We start from the raw sequence: 23,598 nt of genomic DNA, 5'->3' as shown, positions 1-23,598 counted from the left end.
CTTTCTGGTTTGCACAGTCTGCCGAGAAAAGTGTGACCCCTGGAGCTGAAGGATGAGGCCCTAACTGTGGCGTGTTTTACTGGGGGCTGGGAGCAGTGCCTTCAAGTGCCATCAGGTGGAGGTGGAGCAGAGCAGAAAGCCACAGGCTGGTCATGGACTCCATTTGGGGCCCAGCAGTCCACTGGCCTGCAAGGCGGGACCGTGTCCCCCGTCCTCCAGAGCACGCTAGGCCCCTGCTCGACCCACCACTCACCTCCTCCTCTCCAGGGAGGACAGATGGGTCCCATGAGGAATTAGAACTAGATTGATGGTGCCTGGGCATGAAGAGGCCGAGGAAGGGACCCAGGGGACCATTTAGGTAGCCCTTAGAGAAAAGGGGTTTGGGGCTCAGGGTAGAGAAAGGAGCCTTCCGATCCTTCTCAGACCACAGCACAAAAGCCTAGACATTCCCTGCACAGGAACCTGGAAGCCAAGATTTGACGAGGAGAGGCGCCAGGGAGGTCGGGGCTGGTTATCCCAGGTGGTCAACTCTCTTAATAGAGTGTTGGGGGCAGCGCTGTCCTCAGGCCCCTCCCACTGGAGGCCAGGGAGGAAGGCCATGGGGATAAGAACAGAGCCTGTGGGCACGTGGCCCAACAGAACTCTCCAGAGCCCAGGCTCCAAGAGGAATTGCAGAGTCAGATCCAGCCCCATTGGAGGACCGTAGGTCAGGAGGACAGAGCAGCCAGGTGGGGCTGAGGACCTGGGGAGAGAGGCGATGGAGGGCCTATTCCTTTTCACCCTTAGGCCCAGAGTCCCCCTAGCTTATGGGACTGTTCTGGACAGGGAGTCCCAGCCCATCCTGAATCTGAGCAGCAGAGCCTCCAAAACTCGGCCACTGTCCAAGCTTCTCTGCCAGCTGGGCTGCTTCAGCTTGCAGCTCAGATCTTCTGGGAGGGTCAGCAGGGCCCCGGGAGCCCAGAAAGGAGCCTGGAAATGCAGCCTTTCTGCCTAGTGTTACTGGGATCCTTGCTGATACCTTTTGGTAAAGGATTTATACTCTCCAAGCATTTTGCCCAGAGCACTTCATGCACTGCTCTATCAGATAATTATTGAAAAAGGAGTGAAAAATGCTAACTTAAGTGTTCAGGCTTCGATTCAGATGGACCTGAATAAAATTGCCAGCAGCTGAGCTTCCTGTTCTGGGGCCTCATTTAACCTCATCTGTAAAATGGGGATAGAGGCATTTATGCCTTTAGGGTTGCTGTGAGGATGAAGTGAAGTGATGCACACCAAGGGCTTAGTCAAGGGCCTGCTGTTGTTTGAACACAGTTGAGCTCCTCTTCCAGCTACTGCTGGCATGGGAGTGGAGGCCAGAGGGGCAGCATCAGTCCCCTGGAGGCTGACTCCCAGCACGTCCTGAGCAAAGTGTCTGACCTTCCCCCTCTGCCCAGACAGCCTCTAGACCAGGTTACCTTTTGCAGAGGCCACGGAAACAGAGCCTGCAGCCGCAGTAGCCCTTTAAAAGCTTCTCCTTCTTCCCTCGACAGCCCCTCCACTTCCCAAGACTCAAAACTTGTACACCTGGATACCCACCATATACAAGAGCACGCACACCTGCACACACACACACACAAACACAAACACATGCCTGCACTTGCACACAAACACACGTCTGCTGACACCTGTTCACACACACACAAGCACACAAGCACATGCTCCGGGGTCGACATTAGGGCCTTCTTGTCCAGGTGCCTATGACCAGGTGTCGTAGGACATGTCCAGGATGAAGACTTTGTCTGTTGTCTGGTAAGCCTGGCCCTGCTGGGAGTCCAGCATCAGGCTGCCATGGTTACTGGTCAGTATGCAAATTTCTGTTCAGTAGGACCCACCTGTGACTCGGTGGTATCAGTCCATCCTGGCTGAGTGGCAGGCAGTGAATATGATGAGCAGGAGGCTGTTTTCTTGATTTTGGGTTTTTGGGGTGTTTTTGTTTTTGTTTTTTGCTGGGGCTGACATGGCTGCAGGCCCCTCAGAATCCATCCCCGGGGAGAGGGAAGCAGGGCTGCCTTTTAGTGACTTCTCAGTGACATCACCAGTCCTGCCAGCCACCACTGTCCACCCAAAACAGTACTGGCCTTTGACTCAAAGGGGAGGCCAGTCAGGAGTCCCAAAAGCTGCTGCCGCTATTACTTGGTTCCCAGAGGAGTGATGCAGGAGAAAACTCTTAAATGGCTTTGGGAGCCCTGCTCACTTCTCCAGATGGTCACTGTCCTGAGGACTAGCCAGCCAGGTCTGCCCAGGGACTCAATGGGCAGGAATAGCCATGGCTTAGCCCCAAGAGACCAGAGACCTGGCCTCCAGTCTCCCTTCCGCCTCCTGATTTGCTATGTGACCTTGGGAAAGTGTCCTAGCACTAGTGGGCCCTAGCTGCCTCATCTAATACAAACACCACCAAAAGTGGAGCCCAGACCGGCTCTGTGAACCACAGTTCTCTTAGTGTCTGGGGTGCTGTGGTCAAGCTGGGCTGCTCTCTGTGGGGAACCTGGCTGGATATCCAAACATTGTGAGCTCTTTCGAGCTGCCTGGAGGGTCCCTGGGGCTACGGGATTAACTGCTCACTGAGGGTTGCCCCCGAGGCCCCTTTCAGTTTGTCACATTTGTACTGCCTGCTTAGCATAGTCGGCCAGCCCTGGGAGGCCCTGGGAGAGGAGCGGACTTGCTGAGCTTATGGTGACTCCTACCTCCAAGCAGTAAGCGTAAGACTGCAAAGAAACCACATTCAAGATCACCTGCAGCCTCAGATTTAACAGGAGTGCACAGAAGGGCTCATGTTTAGAAGAGCTGGGGTTCTTGCTTCAGGGGTGTGGTCTCTGCATGGAACTGGGGGTCAGAACCCCAGGATCTTCCTCAAGGCTCTTTCAGTCAGAGCCGTCCTACTCTCTTGCCCTTTTCCAACTGCATAACCCTCTGGAATCCCTATCAGGAAGCAGGGGAGAGATCCAGAGCTAGACAGTGCACAGGACTTCCTGCTCATGTCCCCGTGCTCCGCTCCCTCTGCAGGAGACGAGAACATCAGAACACAATTCCACCTCCTGCCTGGGTCTAGCGGAACTTGCTGTGCACGTGCGGAGGCAGTGGAGCAAGCCCTTGCACATCACCTCGCCCGTCTTTTTTTTTTTTTAATTTTTATTGGAGTCTAGTTGATTTAAAATGTGTTAGTTTCTGCTCTCACTGTGTACAGGCACTTTTGACAGATGAGGAAACAGAGACTATGTATGACTTGCCCACATGCACACAGCAAACTAGGGACACAACTGAGACTCGAGGCCTGCAATCAGGTGCTGGCTGTTACCTTAGAATGGTAGGTGAGCTTTTCAAAACCACTGGGGAGATTTCTGGGCTCCCACCCCAGAGCCTGTTTCCATTGGTCTGGATGATTCTGAAGGACAGCCGAGTTGCAGACCTCAGAGATCCCGTGGCCAGGCCTGATCCCCATTTAACTGATGAAAGATTGAGAGCCAGATAGGCGGGATACTATGGGGTCACACAGTGGGTCAGTGACAGAGCTGACCCTTGGGCAGGGCCCTTTTATCCAACCCTTCGATGGCCTGGATGTCTACCTCGAAGACCAGTGAATTTGCACATTTACAACATGATCCAGCTTCAAAGAGTGCAATTGGCTGCCATTTAGGGGGGCACAGGTGTTCTACAGGTGAACCCACTCGTCTCTTTCTCCAAGTTGCAGTTTGCTTTCCTAAGTCGTGTGATCAGGCTGGGACCCGAGGCCTAGCCCCTGCAGGTTTCTAGGGTGTTGGGGGTGTCAAGTGGAGAAGTGACCTGCTGCCTGGGGCCTCTCCCCCTCCCCAGTCCTGCGCCACACAAACTCTGAGCCTCCATGCCTGGCTCTTAGTAGATGGGCAGGCCAGTGAGGCCCATGGGGGCAGGACAGGGACAAGGGGCCGGTCTGGGTACCCCAAGCCCTAGTTCTGAACAGAAAGAAGGGCCCCATGAATGAGCTCAGGCTGAGCAAGCTGTCTCCAGCTTGCTCGAAAGGGTCGAAGGCCTGGCACTGGAGCTGGGAGGGGAAGGATGGGGACTCCTCCACCCCCTGCCCCCACTCACCTTTCCTCTCTGGGGACATCTGCCAACTGACTCTTGCGCCTCTGCCTCCCCACCAGGTACTAACCCCACAGCTCATCTCTAAAGAACCTGCCCTGCTTGCTGATCCTAACATTTCCTCTCTCTACCCCAATCAAGGGCTCCTGGGGACTGGGTGCCAGGGAAGGGGCTCAGGAGGCTGGGAGGGGACACCACTAACCTGCTTTCACCTCACAGGCTGGCTGCTGGTGTCTGAAGAGTCCTGACCAACGTTTCTCTCTCTCTCTCTCTCCCGCCCCCTCCCCCATCTCTCTCTCTCTCTCTGTATCTCTCCCTCCATCCCTTCCCCTCTCTGACCCTCCTTTCTTCTGCACTGCCAGAGCACCTTGGATTTGAACTAAAGGGTACGGAGCCTCTATGTATCGGTCAGCACCATCCACACAGCCCCTCTCCACAGCCTCTGACACCATGTGTGCTGGATGTTTGGTTTCCTTTCCCCCCAAATGGAAAAGGGATGATTTCAAAAATCCCCCTGTCCCCATCAGGATGTCCTGTAATAAACTACATTGATTTGGGGGAGACAAGAAAAGCTCACGAACAGCAGAGTACCCTGGCGTTCAGACTGCGCCCCCGTGTGCAGTAGTGCCCCCTTGCCTGGGGCCAGTCGCCAGGGTACTCTGAGGGGAGCGGGACCCCTGAGCTGTGTGCAACCCAGTGGGTTGGCCAGACGAGCCCTCGGAGAGCAGGTGTCTGAAAGCCACAGAATCCTGGTTTGGAGAACTGTGCAGAGAGGCATCCCTTTCAGTTTGACCTTAACCCTCCTTCCTTTCCCATTTCCATTTCCACTGCTTTTCATTCTTCACCAGGCTGGCAGCTGATAGCACCCATTTGTCTCTGCCGCCTGCCCCGTGTTTGTCTGCCAGGCTTCGCCATCTGCTTGAGGCTGTTACTCCCTTCACGATCTGTCCCCACGGTGGCACATGTGTGTGTGGGCAACACCAGCGAGGGTCCACAGTGGGCTGGCTTCGGGTGCCTGCCCTCCTGCCTCCCAGCTGAGAACCTCACATCCCACTCCTGACTGTCCTCTGGCCCCTGGAAGATGCCTTGTGCAGGGAGGGACTTTGAGGGGTCAGTCTTCCCAGCTCTCTGGCTTTGTGCTGGGAGGCTCCACCCTGGTCCACACATATAGCAGGAGAGATGCAGGGTCTCAGAGGGGTTGAGCCTTCAATGGGGTCAGACCCCAGATGTGTACAGAGCCTGCAGTTATGAAAAGACTGTTCTCGTGGCAGATTTGGGGAGGCCCTAGTTCCCCGGCCACCTAGCCTTCATCAGCTGTTCTCAGAAGATGGAACTGAAAGTCTGTGTGTAAGAGTATGTCTGTCTCTCTGCTGGGACAGGGTGGGGAGGAGAGGGGCCGAGCCTCTGGTGTCTGTGTGATCATGGCAGGGGGTGCGGGGGGGGAATCTGTAGGTGTGCGTGTCTGTGTTGACATGTTTACACCTTGTTGGGTCTCTCAGTGCAGGGTGTGAGCACACAGAGGGGTGCAGTGGAACATCTTTGTTGTTAAGGGTTGAGCATGAGCAGTAGGTGCGGAGGCAAGTGTGAGCGTATGTAAATATGCGACTGTCTGTAAAGGTGGTCTGTATATTCATTCACATGCCAACTCAACAGACTTCTACTGAACCCCAGAGTTGGCCAGACCCTGGTGATCTAGCATGCAGAGTCCCTGCCCTCCTGGTGCTCAGATTCACAGGGTGAGACAGACAACAAACAAACAGGAAAGATAGCAGGTGGGGGTAAGTGCTACACAGAAAATAAAATGGAATGGGATGGCGCCTAGCCGGGGTGAGGAGCTGCTCTAGCTAAGTGGCCAGGGAAGCCTTGTCCAATGAGGTGACATTTGAGCTAGAACCTGACGAGAAGCAGCCAGCCCTGCAAACAATCGGGGGAGAGTGTTTGAGGCAGGGGGCACAGCAAGTTAAGGATGATGTGGATGGGCCTGCCTTGTTCGATGGATGGAAAGACTGCCAGTGCCTCTGGAGCACAGCAGACATGGGGAAGAAGACTACAGGTGGGATCTAGAAGAAGGGACCAGGTGACCCTGGGCCTCGTGGACCATGGTAAGGCTTGTGGTTGTATTTGAATCGCAGGGGGATGCCATTGTGGGTTTTTAAGCAGAGGAGTAAAATGATCTGCTTTATCGTTGGAAATCAATGTGGCTTTGGGGCAGAGGATAGACTGGGTGAGGGGACAGGGTGTGGAGGAATAGAAGCAGAGAAACCAGTCAGAAGCGGGCAGCTGTCGAGTGAGAGATGGCATCATCTTGGATGAAGCTGGAAGCAGTGGAAATGGGGGAAGTGGTCAGATCTGGGATCTACTTGGAGGGAGAGCTGAGACGACTTGCTGATGGATCAGGTACCAGAGTGGGTGGGAAGATCAGGAATGATTCTAAGGTCTGGGGCTGGCTTAACAGGAAAGGTGGTGTCGCCACTGAAGAGATGGGAAGAGCAGGGAACGAGGGTGGGGAATCAGTGCTTCTGCTTGGCCATGGCCCTTGGATGTAGGAATCTGGAGCTCCGGAAGAGGTCAGGGCAGGAGAGAGAAATGTGAGATTCAGCTGCATACAGATGGTATTTCAAGTCTGAGTCTGGGTGAGATGACGGAGGGAGAAAGGGCAGGTGGAGAGAGGAAGAAGCCTGAGAGCTCTGGGCCTGGACCCTGCAGCCCACATGGAAGAGGGGGAAGTAGCAGCTGAGACAGAGAGATGAGCCAGTGCAGGGGGAGGAAACCCAGGAGGGAAGACCATCCCGGGAAGTGGGCCCAGCAGGGGGAGTCTGCTGAGAGGGAAGCGAACCACAGACTTGGCAGCGGGGGGGTTGTTGGTGACCATGACCAGAGCGGTCTCAAAGGAGTGATGGAGACAGAGGCCTGAGTGGAGGACTGAGGCGTGGCTGGGGATGAGAACCGGAGGCAGGACGAGGACCACAGAGCCTGGAGGTGGGGATCTGGGGTGGAGGGCTGTATGTTCAAGACTCTGCATGACTATGTCAGTGGGTGTGATCGCGTGCGTGGCGGCCATGTGTATTGTTGTGAAGGGTCTGTCTGTGTGTCAGACGGGCACAGTCCTCCAGGTATGTGTGCCTGGGGCTTTGTACCCAGTGTTTGCTGCTGGGCGTACCTTTGCCACAGGAGACCCTGCAAGCCTGGGGGCTTAGGGACACTGCCCAGGGCTCCACCAAGGCTTTGGGTCCCACCCCCACTTATCCCTGTGCTGGTGGGAGGGGAGCGATGGGGAGGGGCCGGCCAGCAGATGGGAGCCGGAGCAAGGGCGGGATGTCTAGGCTGTAGGCCTTGACCATGTCTGGTGCTGTCACCTTTTTCCTTTGTTTCCTCCAGGCTTTCTCTGTTCTAGAAGCGTAGGGGTTGCCCCGCCAAAAAGTGGGAGTAGAGGTAGAGGGGATAGTTGGGTCTTTTTGAGGGCTTTGAGGCCCATCCTAACTCAGCTCCTTCAGAAGGGTGGAGGCTGCTCCTTGAGCACAAGGGCTGTCCTAGGCGCCAGGGGGCTGTGCTGCCACTCGTGGGTCTCTGACAAGCAGAGACGGGGAGAGCTGGAGTGGGCCAGGGCCACAACCCTGACCAAGCTGCAGGGATAAACCAAGGCCTTTCTCCCCTCTCCCGCCTCTGTGGGCCTGGTCTGCTCTGTTCCTGCTCTTGGTCCTGGCATCCCTCCTAAGTCCAGCCTCTGGGCCTCATGTCCTGTCTCCAGCCCAGAACAAGCCACTCTCCACCTTCTTAAGGAAGCCAAAGTGGCCAGCCAGGCCTTTGCCCAGGGTCAGCATGTTCACCACCATGAAGACCGGCTTCCCCCAGCCCATCAAGGCTCTTTGCAGCCACCAGGCCATAGTGGGTTGCCCTCCCCTATGACCTTGGGAACTTCACCTCCATCCCACCTCCTCCACCCATCCCCCTGCATTTTCCACTCACATGCTCCAGGCAGAGCACGGGTTTGGGAAGGTGAACTCAGGTGTAGTCAATTGTGATGAGATCCACAGGTGGGTGGAGTTCAGGAAAGCAGGAAGGAGGGAACTAGCTGGGGAGGGGTGAGATGGATGGGAGCCGGGCAGCACCTGAGCTGGAGAGAGCCTGGGGTTTGCGGGGCAGGGGGACGGTCTGCAGCACTGTCTCTACGGGTCTGCCTCCCACCCTGCCCCCTCACGCCCTCTACCTCTGCAGAAGCCGAGGAGCTGTACCAGAAAAGGGTCCTGACTATCACCGGCATTTGCGTGGCTCTGCTGGTCGTGGGCATCGTCTGCGTGGTCGCCTACTGCAAGACCAAGTGAGTTGTCGGGCACTCAGAGCAACCAGGGACTGCTTTTGTGGGGACAGGCTCTCCTCTCCACCACACCGTGCCTGGCGGAGCCTCCCCCATTCCTATGCCCCTCTGCCCCCTTCTGCAGCTGGTGAGGGGCCAAAGGGCTGGGCCAAGAAGCAGGAGCAGAGGGTGGGGTAGACAGGCCCCAGAGGACTGCACAAGAACGGTCATAAGCCCAGGCGGTGGAGGAAGATAGATCTGGGTTCTAATTCAGCTCGGGCATTTCCTGTGACCCTGAGGAAACGGATGAGCTTCTCTGAGTTCTCATCTATAAAATGAGTGTGATCCTCTAGTACCTCAGAGGATCCTGTGAGGGAGGATCTGCCCTGTCAAGGAGGCAGGCACTGGGGCAGTGTTGGGGGTGGGCAAGCACAGAGAGGGAGGCACCTTCTCAGGGGAAAAAGAGACCTCACAGGGCACTGCCTAATCCCACCTAGGAGCAGTCCAAGCAGGAATACAGAGAAGATGGGGTTGGGCCACCCCTGGGCAAAGGAAAGGTGGCATCAGAACCTTGGAGCGAGGAAAGGGGCTGGACAATTCCAGTAGAAGAGTGCAAGCTAAAGGACAAATGCAGGAGAGGGTCAGCTGTGTTCATGGAGCTTGAGCAGCCGAGGCTAGCTGGAGCAAAGGGCTGGGGTCAATTTTAAAAAGGTGCATGAGTCTAAAAGAACAGCTGGAACCTGCATGGCACCACAGGGCCTTGAATGTCAAGCTTGGGGACCTGGGTTTATCCTACAGATGATAGGGAGCCATTGCAGGTTGTAGAGTGATGTGGTACAGAAAGAGTTTGTCATATCTGTTCTTAATGCGGAAAGCAAGAGTCTGGGCATAGCCACCATTTGGGGGACTGAGCCCCTGGGTCTTGACTCCTGCTGCCCCTATCTATGAGATCTAAGGCCCTGCCAGCCTTGGGGTTTAGGGTTCAGGGAGCCCACAGGAGGAGACTGGGCCCACACAGGAAAATTGAGGCCAAGAACTGGGGGGAGAAGCAAGCCTCATGTTCTAACCCCTACTATATTTACTTATTTCTTCAACAAACTTTCATTCAATGCCTGCTGGACACCAGGCCCTGTACCAGGCGCATGGCCAGTGCTCTAAGCAAGAGGTCCAGTGTTACAGGATGTATTTCAGGGGTGCCTAACTTCAGCTAGAGGGCAGGGAGGGTTTCCCTGAGAAAGGTGCATTTAGGTCGGGCCTGAGAGATGAGCAGGAGTTAGCAGGTGAAGAGGCAGAGAATGTGCTGCAATTGGATGCAAAGGCCCAGAGGCCAGAGAGGCACAGTGTAGGATCAGAAACAAGCCCTCCAAGGATGCAGCAAGCTGGGGTGGGGAAAGGGCAGTGAGAGACAGGGCTGGGGAGAGGAAACAGGATTCTGAAGCCCAATGAAGGGGCTTTAACAGGGGAGTGACATTGATTAAACTTGTTGATTACAAAACAAATGTATTGAGCACTTACTAGGTGCCGAAGTGAAGTAGCCCCACAGGTCTTGACTCCCTGACCACAGCATCCTGTTTTATTTTCTCCATAGCACTTTGCTGAAAGTATCTTGTTTGTTTATTTGTTTATGCATTTATCACCTGCCTCCCCTACTGGCCTGCAAGCTCCATGAGGGCAGGAACCATATCTGTCTCCTCTGCTCCAAAACAGCATCTGGCACATAGTAAAAACCCAATAGATACCAAATAAATGAATGCGTGAAGTGGGCCAGCACTGTGCTTGAATATTTTATCTACTCTTAATCCTCAATGGTCTTTGGAATGCGTAGATGATCAGTCCGTTTTACAGATGAGGAAAGTGAAACATGGATAGTTTAAGTAATTTGCCCAGAGTTACACAGCTAGAAAGTAGTAGAGTTCTGCTCTCTCAGCAGAGCCAAAGCTCATTACCACTACGCTCAGGTCCTGCTGAATTCCGCCTGGTAGTGATGATGTAGGGGGTTGATTGAAGGGGTCCTGGCTGAAGGCAGCCTGAGCACAGGAAAGAGCAGTAGCAGGAGACTGCCACGGCAGTCCAGTCCCGGCACACGTAGACTAGTCCCCTGGAGTAACAGCTAGGGAAGCTCATACTTCGTGTGTGCCAGGGGAGGCGGGGAGGGGGTGTCAGGCTAATGCACCTTCCCCTGTGCAGAAAACAGCGGAAGCAGATGCATAACCACCTTCGACAGAACATGTGTCCAGCCCACCAGAACCGGAGCTTGGCCAATGGGCCCAGCCACCCCCGGCTGGACCCTGAGGAGATCCAGATGGCAGACGTGAGTGGTGTTCCCAGGCCCCACTCTGACCCCTTGCTGTGTAGCCCGCCTTCTTATGCCCCCTGCAAGAATGGGCCAGGGAGGCGGCCGGCCCATCCTGTGCTCAGCCTTGCCTGCTAGCCTAGCCTTGCCTCACCAGGATGACTTAGCCTCGCTTGGCCCACTTCCTTAAGGGAGGTCGGGGGATTGATTTCCAGGGGCCATTGCTGCCCTAACACCGAGTTGCTTATCCAGTGGACCACCACCGCCCCTGCAACCTGGAGCTTACTGCCTCACTTCCCCTGCCCACCAGGAAGGAGGGTCAACTTGGTCATCTGTCACTAACTGCCCCCCTGCCAAAAAACCCTCTGTCTGTTCCAGTATATCTCCAAGAATGTGCCAGCCACAGACCATGTCATCCGGAGGGAAACGGAGACCACCTTCTCTGGGAGCCACTCCTGTTCTCCTTCTCACCACTGCTCCACAGCCACGCCCACCTCCAGCCACAGGTGGGCACCACCAAGGCCCACGCAGCCTTGCAGACTCCTGTATGCACACCCTCAGGGCGTGCACATGCGCACCACACACCTGCCTGGGGACACACACCAAACTCCCCAGCCAGGCTGGGCTCTGTATTGAGGGTCCCTGTGAGCAGGAGGGTGGAGGATGGGGGGCTTCAAACCAGAACCCACCACCAAACGTACATCCAGGTCCTCACAGACCAGATTCCCTTTTCTAGTCTAAACCAGCCCCAGAGGAACAGCAGCATCACTGTGCTCCCACCTGACATTTGGTTTTGTTTGGGCCTCATCGGCACCACTTCACTGGCATAAAGCACCTGCTCACTCGGATACCCACAGCCATTTGACGCCCTCTCCTGGGTTTCCCACATGAACCTAGTCCACCTTAGCCTCCTCTCTCCACACAAGCACACAGGCTCAGACAGCTCAAGAAAGAACGTGGTTGGCCCCTTTCTTCCCTGGGGAGCAGCACAGAATAGGCAGGGTCCCCATATATAGGCCACTGGGGCTGGGCTCTTAAGGCAAGTGGCTAAGGACCATGGGAGTGGAAGGGTCCCAGACAGGGAGGCTAAGGAGAGGTTGGTTGCAGAGAGGAAAGGAAGAGGCCTCTGCACATTGCAGCTCACCCATCCACAGGCCTCCAGCTCTCCTCTTCCCAAAATCGGGGTTTGGCATTTATGATGTTACACATCAGCCCAGAGTGAAGGGCAGTGAGCTGAGGGAGCCTGAGATGGAATGAAGAACCAGGGAAGGGGTGGGCCTGGGACCACACGTGCTGGGCTGCCCGGCCCCTTCCTGACCTCACCTCACTTCCACCTGGCTTCTCCAGGCATGAGAGCCACACGTGGAGCCTGGAACATTCTGAGAGCCTGACCTCCGACTCCCAATCGGGCATCATGCTGTCATCAGTGGGCACCAGCAAGTGCAACAGCCCAGCGTGTGTGGAGGCGCGGGCACGGCGGGCGGCAGCCTACAGCCTAGAGGAGCAGCGCAGGGCTGCTGTGCCACCTTACCACGACTCCATAGACTCCCTGCGTGACTCCCCACACAGCGAGAGGTCAGTTCCTACCCCGTGACCTGTGCCCCACTGTAGCCAGAGAGCTGGCACCACTGACCCAGGGCTGACCCTTAGGTCACCTCAGAAACACTCCAAAGAGCCTCATCCCCATTTTCCAGATGCGCAAGCAAGGTCCCTGAAAAGTTAAATGGTCTGCTCGGGGTCATCAACATGTTAATGACAGGCTGGGACTACAGCCAGTAGACCCTGGTGTGTTATGACCATTTAATTTAATTGTTCTACTAGGACACTTTTCAGAGTAGAAGGTGATGTTATTAATAATTGCAGTAGAACATCAGGAACAAACAGGGTCTGGCCTGGACAAACCAGAACATACAGTTGCCCTACCCTGGTGTCACCTAGAGGACCCATGTCCCGGGAGAAACAGACACCAAGATTGAGCAGACTGAAGAGTGGGAGGGGAGGCTGTCTGTGAGTAAACCGGTGAGTGCAGGATGGGAATGAGCCAAGAATGCCTGAAGGCCCTGGAAGTATCAGCAACTAGGCCCCCATGGATCAAGATGCCATTGGGTTCCTGAGCAATGAATGCAGTGAGAACCAGGAACCTTCCCTTCTTCCCTGACTCCAAGCCAGGAGTTGCAGGGGGCCAGCCTCCATCTTGCTCTCCCCTTGGCAACTGAGATCTGTGGGAGGAGAGCAGAAAAAGGGGCATGGTACTAGGAACTCCAGGCTGGGGTGGAGAAGGCTTCAATTCAGCCTACTCCGTGCCGGTCATGGACACAAAACCACTGAAGCTCACAGCTGCCTATGGAAAGTGCTAAGCATAGGGCACCCCACCAGGGCAGAGAAACCCAGTCTGACGGCAGGCTCTGGGAAGCAGCTAGGTTTTCCAAGACCAACCTTTCCAAGCTCAGCCCCACCACCTGTGTGACTTGGGGCAGGTTGATCACCTCTGTGCCTGTTTCCTCAGCTATAGAACAGGGAGCATTACACCTATAGTGCATGGTTCTTATGAAGGCCACCCTAAGATCATGCGCAAAGCTCTTCACCTTTTACCTGGCGTGGCGCTGGTGCTCACTAGGTGGAGCTATGGTTAGTAGTAACAAGAGCAATAGGACTTCCTAATGCAGCAGTCCCCAACGTTTTTGGCACCAGGGACCGGTTTTGTGGAAGACAGTTTTTCCACAGACGGGGGTGGGGGGATGTTTTCGGGATGATTCATTTATTGTGCACTTTATTTCTATTATTATTACATTGTAATATATAATGAAATAATTATACAACTCACCATAATGCTGACAGGAGGCAGAGCTCAGGTGGTAATGCAAGCCATGGGGAGTGGCTATAAATACAGATGAAGCTTCAGTCGCTCCGGCCACACACCTCCTGCTGTGCGGCCTGGTTCCTAACAGGCCACAGACGGGTACTGGTCCGCGGCCTGGGGGTTGGGGACCCCTGCCTTAATGGATGGGAGGTAGAGAGGCAAGGCAGGGAAAGACTTCCAGGCAAGGGGAACAACTTGAGCTGTTCCAGCAGAGGCACTAAGGACATGGCTGGTGAGGTACCTAGAGCAGGGTAGGCTGTGAGGAGAGTGCAGCTGGGCCTGAACAGGCGGGCTGGGGCCAGATAGATGGCCAGTGGCCCTGGGTGGGTAAGCAGGAAGGGCCTCCTAAAGCAGAGATATGACTTTAAAAGATTGCTCTGGGAGGGAATTCCCTGGCAGTCCAGTGGTTTGAGGCTCCATGCTTCCACTGCAGGGGGCGCAGGTTCGTAGGGGGACTAGGATCCCACATGCCACGTGGCCAAAAAAAGATTGTTCTGGGAACTGCATAGGCTGAAGGAGGAAAGACACTGGGGTGGCGGAATGACCAGAGTGAACATCTAGTCCCAGGATGGAGTGGAGCAGGGTGGAGGGTATTCCAGGAGAAAGGGAATGGGTAGGACGTGATGGATGTGCATGTGGGAGAGGGAAGAGAGAGGAGTCAGATGATTCTGAAAAACAGTAATGGGGACTCTGGAGAGCAATGAGGTGCCCAGCTTTACAGGTGGGAAGAGAGGCAGGGAGGTGGGTGGTCCCTGTCCTGAGGTGGATAATGGTTGGGCAAGAGGCCAGTTGACTCAGAAAGGGAAATGTGGAGAAAGAAAAGGGACAGGTGCCTGGGACCCAGAGTGGGAGATAATAGCAAGGGCAAACTTTTGAAGGAACTGGTGATCTTTAGCCCCAAGCAGAGTCACTTCAGTGAGGTCTTGGTAACTGTGAGCTCTGGGCTGAGGACCCTAACTGAGGTGGGAGCAGTCACTTCCCTGAGGCAGCTTCTAGCTTCAACTTAAAAAGGAAAATATTTCCCCACTGTAGCCATCAGCCATGGGATGAACTGTCCCGGAGGGGAGGTAAGTCCAAGTCACAGGGGTGGCTGAATGCAGGGACTAGAATGAGGAATTGGGCAGTATGAGTTCTGGTTCCTGCCTGGCCTGGGTTCACATCCCAGCTCAACCACTTCCTGGCTGTGTGAACCTTGAGTAAGTCAATTAAATATTCTGAGTTTGTTTCCTCACGTGTGTAGTACGGGACTAACAGAAGCCTCTTATAGAATTACTGTATTAGATGAGATCACACATGTAAAATGCCCCAGCCTTAGCCTCACCCGAAGTAACCATTCAGGAACACTGGTGACTGTGAGCATCCCCACAGCCAAGGACCACTGATACGTTTATGGAATCATCCAACAACGCTACGGAATGAGCACTGTGGTTACTCCCGTTTCACAGATAAGCAAACTGAGGCTCAGAGAAATTAAGGAAATTTATTACGGTCACTGAGGAATACCAGCATGGTTCTTGTAAGAGGGATCCTGGGCAAGACCACTGCTTTGCATCAGGTCCGCCTCATCCCCTGGCCACCGGCCCACGTCTCTGCCTCTCCCCGCAGGTATGTGTCGGCCCTGACCACGCCCGCGCGCCTCTCTCCCGTGGACTTCCATTACTCGCTGGCCACGCAGGTGCCGACTTTCGAGATCACGTCCCCCAACTCGGCGCACGCCGTGTCGCTGCCGCCGGCCGCGCCCATCAGCTACCGCCTGGCGGAGCAGCAGCCGCTCCTGCGGCACCCGGCGCCCCCCGGCCCCGGTCCAGGGCCCGGGACCGGTGCGGACATGCAGCGCAGCTACGACAGCTACTACTACCCCACGGCGGGACCGGGGCCGCGGCGCGGGGCCTGCGCCCTAGGCGGCAGCCTGGGCAGTCTGCCCGCCAGCCCTTTCCGCATCCCCGAGGACGACGAGTACGAGACCACGCAGGAGTGCGCGCCCCCGCCGCCGCCGCGGCCGCGCGCCCGCGGCGCGTCCCGTAGGACGTCTGCTGGACCCCGGCGCTGGCGCCGCTCGCGCCTCAACGGGCTGGCGGCGCAGCGCGCACGCGCGGCGCGGGACTCGCTGTCGCTGAGCAGCGGCTCGGGAGGCGGCTCGGCTTCCGCCTCGGACGACGAAGCTGACGACGCGGACGGGGCGCTGGCGGCCGAGAGCACGCCTTTCCTCGGCCTGCGTGCGGCGCACGACGCGCTGCGCTCGGACTCGCCGCCGCTCTGCCCGGCGGCCGACAGCAGGACTTACTACTCCCTGGACAGCCACAGCACGCGGGCCAGCAGCAGACACAGCCGCGGGCCGCCCCCGCGGGCCAAGCAGGACTCGGGGCCCCTCTAGGGCCCCCGCTGCCCCCTCCGCCTCGCCCGCCCCACTGTCTTTAAGGAGAACAGAGACCGCCGACTGGAGAGAGAAAGGAGGGAAAAAAAGAAATAAAAATATTTTTATTTTCTATAAAAGGAAAAAGGTATAACAAAATGTTTTATTTTCATTTTAGCAAAAATTGTCTTATAATACTAGCTAACGGCAAAGACGTTTTTATAGGGAAACTATTTATATGTGACATCCTGATTTACAGCTTCGGAAAAAAAAAAAAGAAACAACAAAAAAAAAGAGAGATGGGCCAATTTTTTGACTCTTTAATAGAAACCTATATTGTGGTGCCTTTTGCTGTACGCTAATCTGGAGCTCCTGGAGAGAAGTCTGGGTTGCGGGGTGGGGGAATGTAGGATCCCAAGCTGGCTGGGGTCGTGGGAGGTGGTGGTGAGAGAAAGCAGGAGAGAGGAGGCTGCGGGATTGGGTTTGGGTGGGCGTGAGGCTGGGGGCCCCAACGAACGACATGAGGTCCGGAGTAGCTTTGCCCCAGTGCAAGATCTGGAGTCCTGGGCCCCTTGAGGAGAGGGCGGGGATCCTAGGTTTGGAGCTAGAGTTGGGGTCAGGTAACGTCCAGGGGGAGACTAAGGTCCAGCGACAGCAACCAGAATGGGGAGGGGGCCTCCCCACTCCTCACAGCTGCTAAGGGAGGGGCGCACTGAGAAAGAGGTCTTCCCAACAGCCTCGGCCCTGGGAGGGGGCAGCTCTGCCAGGGCCCCAATGTTCGTGGCTCCTCCTCCCCTATGGCCTCCAGGACGCCCCTCCGTCCTCTGCAGCACCTTCGTTTACAGGTCGTCTTTTCTATTTTATGCCTGCATGTCCTTTGCATTTCAGATTCTTTAGATTGGATGCATGGTCACGCTGGGACCGAGAAGAGCCACTCGACAGTGTATTTGATTCCCCTCTTAGCAATAAAGTAACACCATTTCCTTCTCACAGCCCAACTCCCAGCCTCTAGCCCACCCATGACTTCCACTCCCTCTCCAGCCCTGACCTCGCCACCCTCCAAAACTGGGTCCACTGCTAATTTGTCAAAAAGGTAATTGTTTAAAAACAAAAAAAAATCCTAAGCAAATGGGAAACCTGCCCCTTGAAATGTCCAAACACCTGACTGTTGACACTTGAACATTTTTATATTATAAATAAAATCAGTAATAACTAATGTTTGACTGCGTGTGCCTAGCCCCCAGGTGAGGAGGGAGACAGAGGATGAAGACCTGTGATAGAGATGGATGGATGTTGGTGTGGAGGTTGGAGAGGGCCAGAGCAGTCCCTGGGAGAAGAGACCCTCCCTTCAATCTCCCTGCCTTCGACTCCCAGGACAGGCTCCAGCCCTCCTCCCTGTTCTAAGAACGTTCACAAGTTGTCCCCCAGCTCCCCACCCACCACCCCCCGCTGCTGGGGAACCTGGCCAAGGGGCTGACGCAGATTACTCTGCTTCGAGCTCAGCCTCAGAGCCCTGGCCCAGTTCCTGCCCTGGAGCTACAGGGGCCAGAATGAGGCAAGAGTTTCTGGGCCTAGGTGGGTGAGGAGGGAAGGGTTGTGAGGTTGGCACTGAAGCAGCTGAGGCAAGATGACCCTTGGGGCCTCAGGCGTGTCACAGGCAATGTGTGGACATGAAAAGTGGCATAATGGGTACCCTCAGCTGCCAGGAGGACCAGAGCTGCTGCAGCTTGTAAGCCCACAGGGTGTTGGTTTTTTTTTATATCCCCTCAAAGCCAGGGCCTGTCTAAACTTGCAGTCCCTGATGAAGGGTACATGGTTTCAGGCATGGAGAAGGCAGACGGTGTCCAGGGTGAGCCTTTCCCCTCATTGATTAATGTTACTAAGCCAATGCCCAGCACCAGGAACCATCAGGTTCCAACCAGACACAAAGGAGTCAGCTATCCAAAGAGCTCCCGTGGTTGACGTGTGGGTGTGTGCACAAATGAGCCCGGAATGTGTGTAGTCAGCTCAGAGACCTACACATGGGCAGGACAGAGAGGCTTAGGGTTGAAAGGGCTTAGGTATCAACAGGGCCTTAGTTCAAATTCCAGCTCTGCCCCTCACTAGCTGTGTGACTTCTCTAGGCTGCACTTGGCTCAGCTGGGAAATGGTGATGCTAATACCTACCTCAAAGGGTTGCTGTGGAGATTATATAGAGCGCCCGGGATTGCTTCTGGCACATGAGAGATGTCTATTAAGGGCTAATTTGATGATGATGATGACCATATCCTGTGCCTTGCATTCTTGAGTCACACAGACAGTGGCAAAAACTGGATGAAAGGGAAGTGATGGAGAAAAGTAAAGAACTAGACACATATTCATGTGGGGACGCTGGGAGAAAAAGTACCTGTTACAAAGAAAAAAAGGAAATTAATGAACTAAATGCTACACAAACCTGCAAATCACTGACTTCTCTAGCCCCTGATGATCCCATCCAGATCCCTGTGCCGGCTCTGAGTTTGCTATTGCCTCTAAATTGCCTCTAAAATTTTCTGAGAGCCAGTAATTCCTCTATGTGATTTATGATCTCTGTATGACCCTGAGTAATTCTGAATGACCTTTTGGTGAACCCATCGACCTTTTCATGACCCAGTTTATTGTCCTCATTTGACCCTTCTGAGGGCCTGAGTTGCCAATACCTTCTAAATTTTCACTCAGAAACCACTTCCATGACTCCAATGAGCACACCGACCTCTATGTAACCCAAAGTAATTCTGGATGACCTCTTGGTGAACCTATTGACCTCTATGTGACCCCAAGTAATTCTGAATGACCTCTTGGTGAACCCACTGACCTCTTCATGACCCAGTTTAGTATCCTCATTTGACCCTTCTGAGGGCCCTAAGTTTTTACCTTCAAAATTTTTAGTCAGAAACCACCTCCATGGCCCCCAGGGAGCCCATCTACCTCTATGTAACCCCAAGTAATTCTGAATGGCCCCTTGATTAACTCATTGACTTTCACATGACCCCATTTGGTACCTTCATTATCTGCTCTGGATTCTAAGTTACCTGCTGAGAGTCTAAGGCCAGAACCGAATCAGTTTCCTTGACTCCCCATCATATCAGCCACCTATTCGTTCACAGGTGTGAATGGAACCTAGGAGCAGGTGTGGCCAGAGAGGCCCCTTTTCTACTCACCTCTCAAATTCTGCCTTTGGGGCATCTTTAGTATGGCCTGTCAGGAAGAGGTATAGCCCTGTTAAGTGACTTTCTTACTACTACCCTGTCCCCCAGGAGCACTTAGGACATTCGGGTGGCTTCCTGAGTCAGTCTTCCCCACTTCTCCAATTCTTTTTTCTTCTCTCTGCCAGGTCATTTTTGGCTTGTCTCCCCAGCCCTTCCAGAGTCCCAAATGGAAATGGTGACTCTCTGTCCCCCTCCCCACTAGACTGTGAGCCCCGTGTGGACAGGGACCTGGTCAATCCTTTTCTCACCACAGTATCCCCAGCACCCAGCACAGTGTGCAGCACTGTTCACCTTCACTGAATGAGAGGATGGAGGCTCAAGAGACGCTGTCCTCAAGGGTCGGCCCCCAGGAGTCCCTGAGCCCACGGACACTTCCCAGGACCACCAGGTGGCGCAAACCACTTATCACATCTCACCTGCAGTCCTCCAAGTCTCTGGATTTGGACAGTCCTGGAAAATGGACATATTAGGGGCAGAGGTTGTGGAGGGAATATGATGGTCCATTAGAATGCAGAAAAAAAAAAACTTTGCTTTAGATTTATTTTCAACTCATCTTTTTAAAATTTCTACTTTTGTGTATGTTTTATAATGTACATAATATTTTAGTACAGTAGTACACGTATATAATTTACAATAAATAATTATACAATTAAGAAAGTGAACTAAAAGTTTTTTTACTGATGGGAGGCACAGCTAGTGCTCAGGGAAGCACACGTGTCTGCAGCGGATGGAGCCTGCTCCTCTGCTTTCACTCACCCACCCTCATGAGGTAGAGGGTGGGAAGCTGACCCCAAACTCAAAGGACCTTTGAGAAAAGGACAGAGAAAAAAGTAGAGAGAGCTTTTTTATGTTGCCACATTGCTCTTTCAATTTCACTTAAATGAACATTTACTTCCACTCAGCAAAATGAAGGTGCCAGATGGTTTGGTTATAAAATACACTCAGCTGATCCAAATTAAATAACCTGGATTTAAATCACTACATCTCTCCACAGGCTCACAGGCCCCTTGTATCAAATGTGAGTGGGCTTGTAAACGTTGGCTGCTTAGTTGCAAGGTTGGCTTATTAACTAAATATGTTACCACTGAGGTCAAATTGCTGGCCAAACTACAGTAATCTATTTTAAAAATAGAAAGGATTTGCTCATCACAGCTGTATTGCAGGTGCCATCACCCCCACCACTGTCAGTCTGAGGACTGCAGGGTTTAAAGGATGCCAGTCTGTGATCATCACATGGAAAATTATTCTTCCCAGACATGTCCTTCACTAGCGTTTCTGAGTCACTAGAAGAGTACGAGAAATAGCAACCTAAAAAACAATCAACAACTTGTCATTCCACCTTTTCCCAAGACCAAGAATTAATGGCTTCCATAACCTTCCCCCACCAAACATCTTTGGGCTTGTTGACAAATGGCTATTTGCAAGGCAGAGTGTCTTTTATTCCTGTAGCAGTAGATTTGTACAAGAGGCCACCTCTGGAGCTCAGAGACCCGGCAGCACCAACATAAAGACCAAAATATAAACAGGGCCACGGTCCCATCCCACTCACACCCCAGGATGCCTGTGGGACAGACGGGGCAGCACACACACACACTATTTATTCCAAAGCATTAACTGTAAGAGCAGTTTAAGTCACAGGTCAGCCGGAAGAGGGGGAAATAGGGTGAGAGGAGGTCATACTATCTCTACCTTCCCTCCCAGAGTGTCAGGGCCTCCAGGGGCCAGAGAGCAGCCCTCCTTGCTAACAAGTGCATTCTGAAATAGGCTTTTCCTACCTCTTATTTCATCCTCTAACTGATACCAGTTCCAAAACCATCTCTAAAGGGGTTCCTTATATATATATATATATATAATTCTTATATATATACATTTATGTCCATATAAAAGAAAGCAGTAGTGGCCTCGATGGATGGAAGATGAGGTGGACACACACTTGAGTGGAGAGAGCTTGGCACTGAGGGACAGGCCTGGGTCCTGGGTTATTGCCAGGTGAGGCAGGAGAATGGGGTGTGGTTCCCAAGGCTGCTGAGTGGAGGAGGAGAGGATAGTGCTGGTGGTCTGCAGACCTGCTGCTGGTCAACTCAGAGGAAGGAGGAGGAGAAAGGGTGGGAGTCCAAGCTGAGACCTGGGGTCAAGACCTGCCCTCGGAAACAAGGGAGATGAAGGGAGGAACTTGTGAGAAGAGGAGAGCCTGGGAAGTCAACCACCCTTCCCACTTCTTGAGATGATGTCTAGAGCATGCACACAACTGGCCTAGAAAATGAGGCTCTGGGGTGAAGAGGGATGTGAGAGCTGGGGAGAGGGTCGGAGGCCCAGAGCAGCCCCAGGATGCAAGATCGACACCATGAATAGCATCTCCATCTCCTTGGCCCACAGGGCTCTCCACACTCCCCTGGCTGCCCAACAACTGCCTGGAGCTGATCCGAGTGGCCCCTGGCTGGAATTGTGCTCACTGACCCCTCTGGGGGCATTGCCTGCCTCTGGGACCTGCCCATCCATGCCAGCTAAGTATCAGGCCCAGTGTTATCCCTCGTGGCTTTGCTGCCAGTCACAGTTCCATGGCCCTGGCTGAGGGCAGGGCTCGAGTGTGTCTTGCGGAGAGAAGGGTCATCCCCCTCCAGGGTGGCCAGCCGGGCCTCAATCCGCTCCAGATCATCTGAGCCCACTTTGATTTTCACAGCCAGGAGGTGGATGTAGGTCTCATAACGGCTTTTCTGGGGAAAGGGCAGAGAAAGGCCAAAAACAAAGTCAAAAGACAAACAACAAAATGAGAAAAAATGTATCTTATATAACAAAAGACTAATTTCCTTAATATTTAGAGAGCTCTCATACATCAATAAAAAGGAGATAAACAACCCAATAAAAATATTAGGCAAGGGACATGCACAGAAATTTCACTCATAATTTTTAAAAATCCAAATTAATTGGCAATGACTTATTGGATATGATACCAAAAGCACAGACAAGAGTGAAAATAGACAAATGGGATTTTATCAAAATTTAAAACTTCTCTGTATCAAAGGACACAGTCAATAGAGTGAAAAGGCAATCTACAGAATGGGAAAAAAATATTTGCAAATCATAAATCTGGTAAGGGTCTAGTATCCAGAATATTAAAGGGGAAAAAAAACCTCCTACAACAAAAACAGCCCAATTTCAGGATGGGCAAAGGACTCCAATAGACATTTCTCCACAAAAGATATACTAATGACCAATAAGCACACAAAAGGATGCTCAACATCACTATTCGTCAGGAAAATGCAGATCCAAACCACAATGAGTTATCACCTCAAACACATTAAGATAACTACTATCAAAACAAAAACAGGGCTTCCCTGGTGGCGCAGTGGTTGAGAGTCCGCCTGCCAATGCAGGGGACACGGGTTCGAGCCCTGGCCCGGGAGGATCCCACATGCCATGGAGCAACTGAGCCTGCGCTCTAGAGCCTGCGCTCTAGAGCCTGTGCTCTGCAACAAGAGAGGCCAAGACAGCGAGAGGCCCACATACCGCAGCAAAGAGTAGCCCCCGCTTGCCTCAACTAGAGAAAGCCCATGAGCAGCAACAAAGACCCAATACAGCCAAAAATAAAAACAAACTAATAAATAAATTTATTAAAAAAAACCAAAAAACAGAAAGTAACAAGTGTGTTGAAGTGTGTTGGTAAGGATGTGGAAGAATTGGAACCCAAGTACACTACTGGTGGAATGTAAAATGGTACAGCTACCATGGAAAACAGTGCGGCTATTCCACAAAAAGTGAAAAATAATATTACCATGCAATTCAGCAATTCCACTTCTGGATATAAAAGCAGGACTGAAAGCAGGATCTCAAAGAAACATTTGCACACCCATGTTCATGGCAGCATTATTCACAGTAGCCAAAAGATGGAAGCAACCCAAATGTCCATCAGTCGATGAAAGGACAGCCAAAACGTGGTATACAAATACAACAGAATAGTATTCAGCCTTAAAAAGGAGGGACTAACATATGCTACAACACGGATGAACCTTGAGGACATTGTGCTGAGTGACACAGGTCAGTCACAAAAACATAAATTCTGTATGATTCCATTTATATGAAGTACCTAGAGAGTAGTCACATTCATAGAGACAGAAAGTAGAACTGTTGTTGTCAGGGGCTGAGGCTGGGAGGAGGGTGCTGAGGAGTCTTTGTTTAATAGTTATAGAGTTTCAGTTTGGGAAGGTGAGAAGGTTCTGGAGATTGGTTGCCCAAGAACATGAACAGCCTTAACATTACTGAACTATATACTTTAAAATGATGATAAGATGACGTTAAGATGATCGATTTTATGCTATGCTTTTTAACCACAATTTTTTTAAAAAAAATTAATCCAAATTAAAACAGCAATAAGACACCACTTGTTAAACCTATCAGATCAATGAAGATTATGTCCAGCGTTGGTGAGGGCCTGGAGAGACAGGCACATTCATGAGCTATTAAAGGGGCTGTAAA

The 23,598-nt window shown here is 53.0% G+C and overlaps 2 protein-coding genes across 2 annotated transcripts in view; one reads left to right on the top strand and one right to left on the bottom strand.

The window, feature by feature from the left end:
- NRG2 (neuregulin 2) overlaps positions 1-21,011 on the top strand; it is a 60,374-nt gene extending 39,363 nt beyond the window's left edge. The window contains exons 6-10 of the mRNA XM_089909364.1: positions 8,314-8,416; positions 10,580-10,703; positions 11,064-11,191; positions 12,033-12,260; positions 15,151-21,011. Coding sequence (XP_089765490.1) covers positions 8,314-8,416; positions 10,580-10,703; positions 11,064-11,191; positions 12,033-12,260; positions 15,151-15,919 — 1,352 coding nt within the window. The 3' untranslated portion in view covers positions 15,920-21,011. The remainder of the gene's footprint in view (positions 1-8,313; positions 8,417-10,579; positions 10,704-11,063; positions 11,192-12,032; positions 12,261-15,150) is intronic.
- Positions 17,347-23,598, bottom strand: part of PSD2 (pleckstrin and Sec7 domain containing 2) — a 52,376-nt gene continuing 46,124 nt past the window's right edge. The window contains exon 15 of the mRNA XM_022588947.3: positions 17,347-21,839. Within this exon, the coding sequence (XP_022444655.1) occupies positions 21,630-21,839 (210 nt within the window). The 3' untranslated portion in view covers positions 17,347-21,629. The remainder of the gene's footprint in view (positions 21,840-23,598) is intronic.

This window comes from Delphinapterus leucas, chromosome 3 (genome assembly GCF_059928025.1).
Source record: "Delphinapterus leucas isolate spDelLeu-1000000601 "Yukka" chromosome 3, BTC_Dleu_Yukka2, whole genome shotgun sequence".
Classification (NCBI taxonomy): domain Eukaryota; kingdom Metazoa; phylum Chordata; class Mammalia; order Artiodactyla; family Monodontidae; genus Delphinapterus; species Delphinapterus leucas.
Note: the sequence above shows the minus strand (reverse complement) of the source record. Positions and strands in the feature narration are given on the sequence as shown.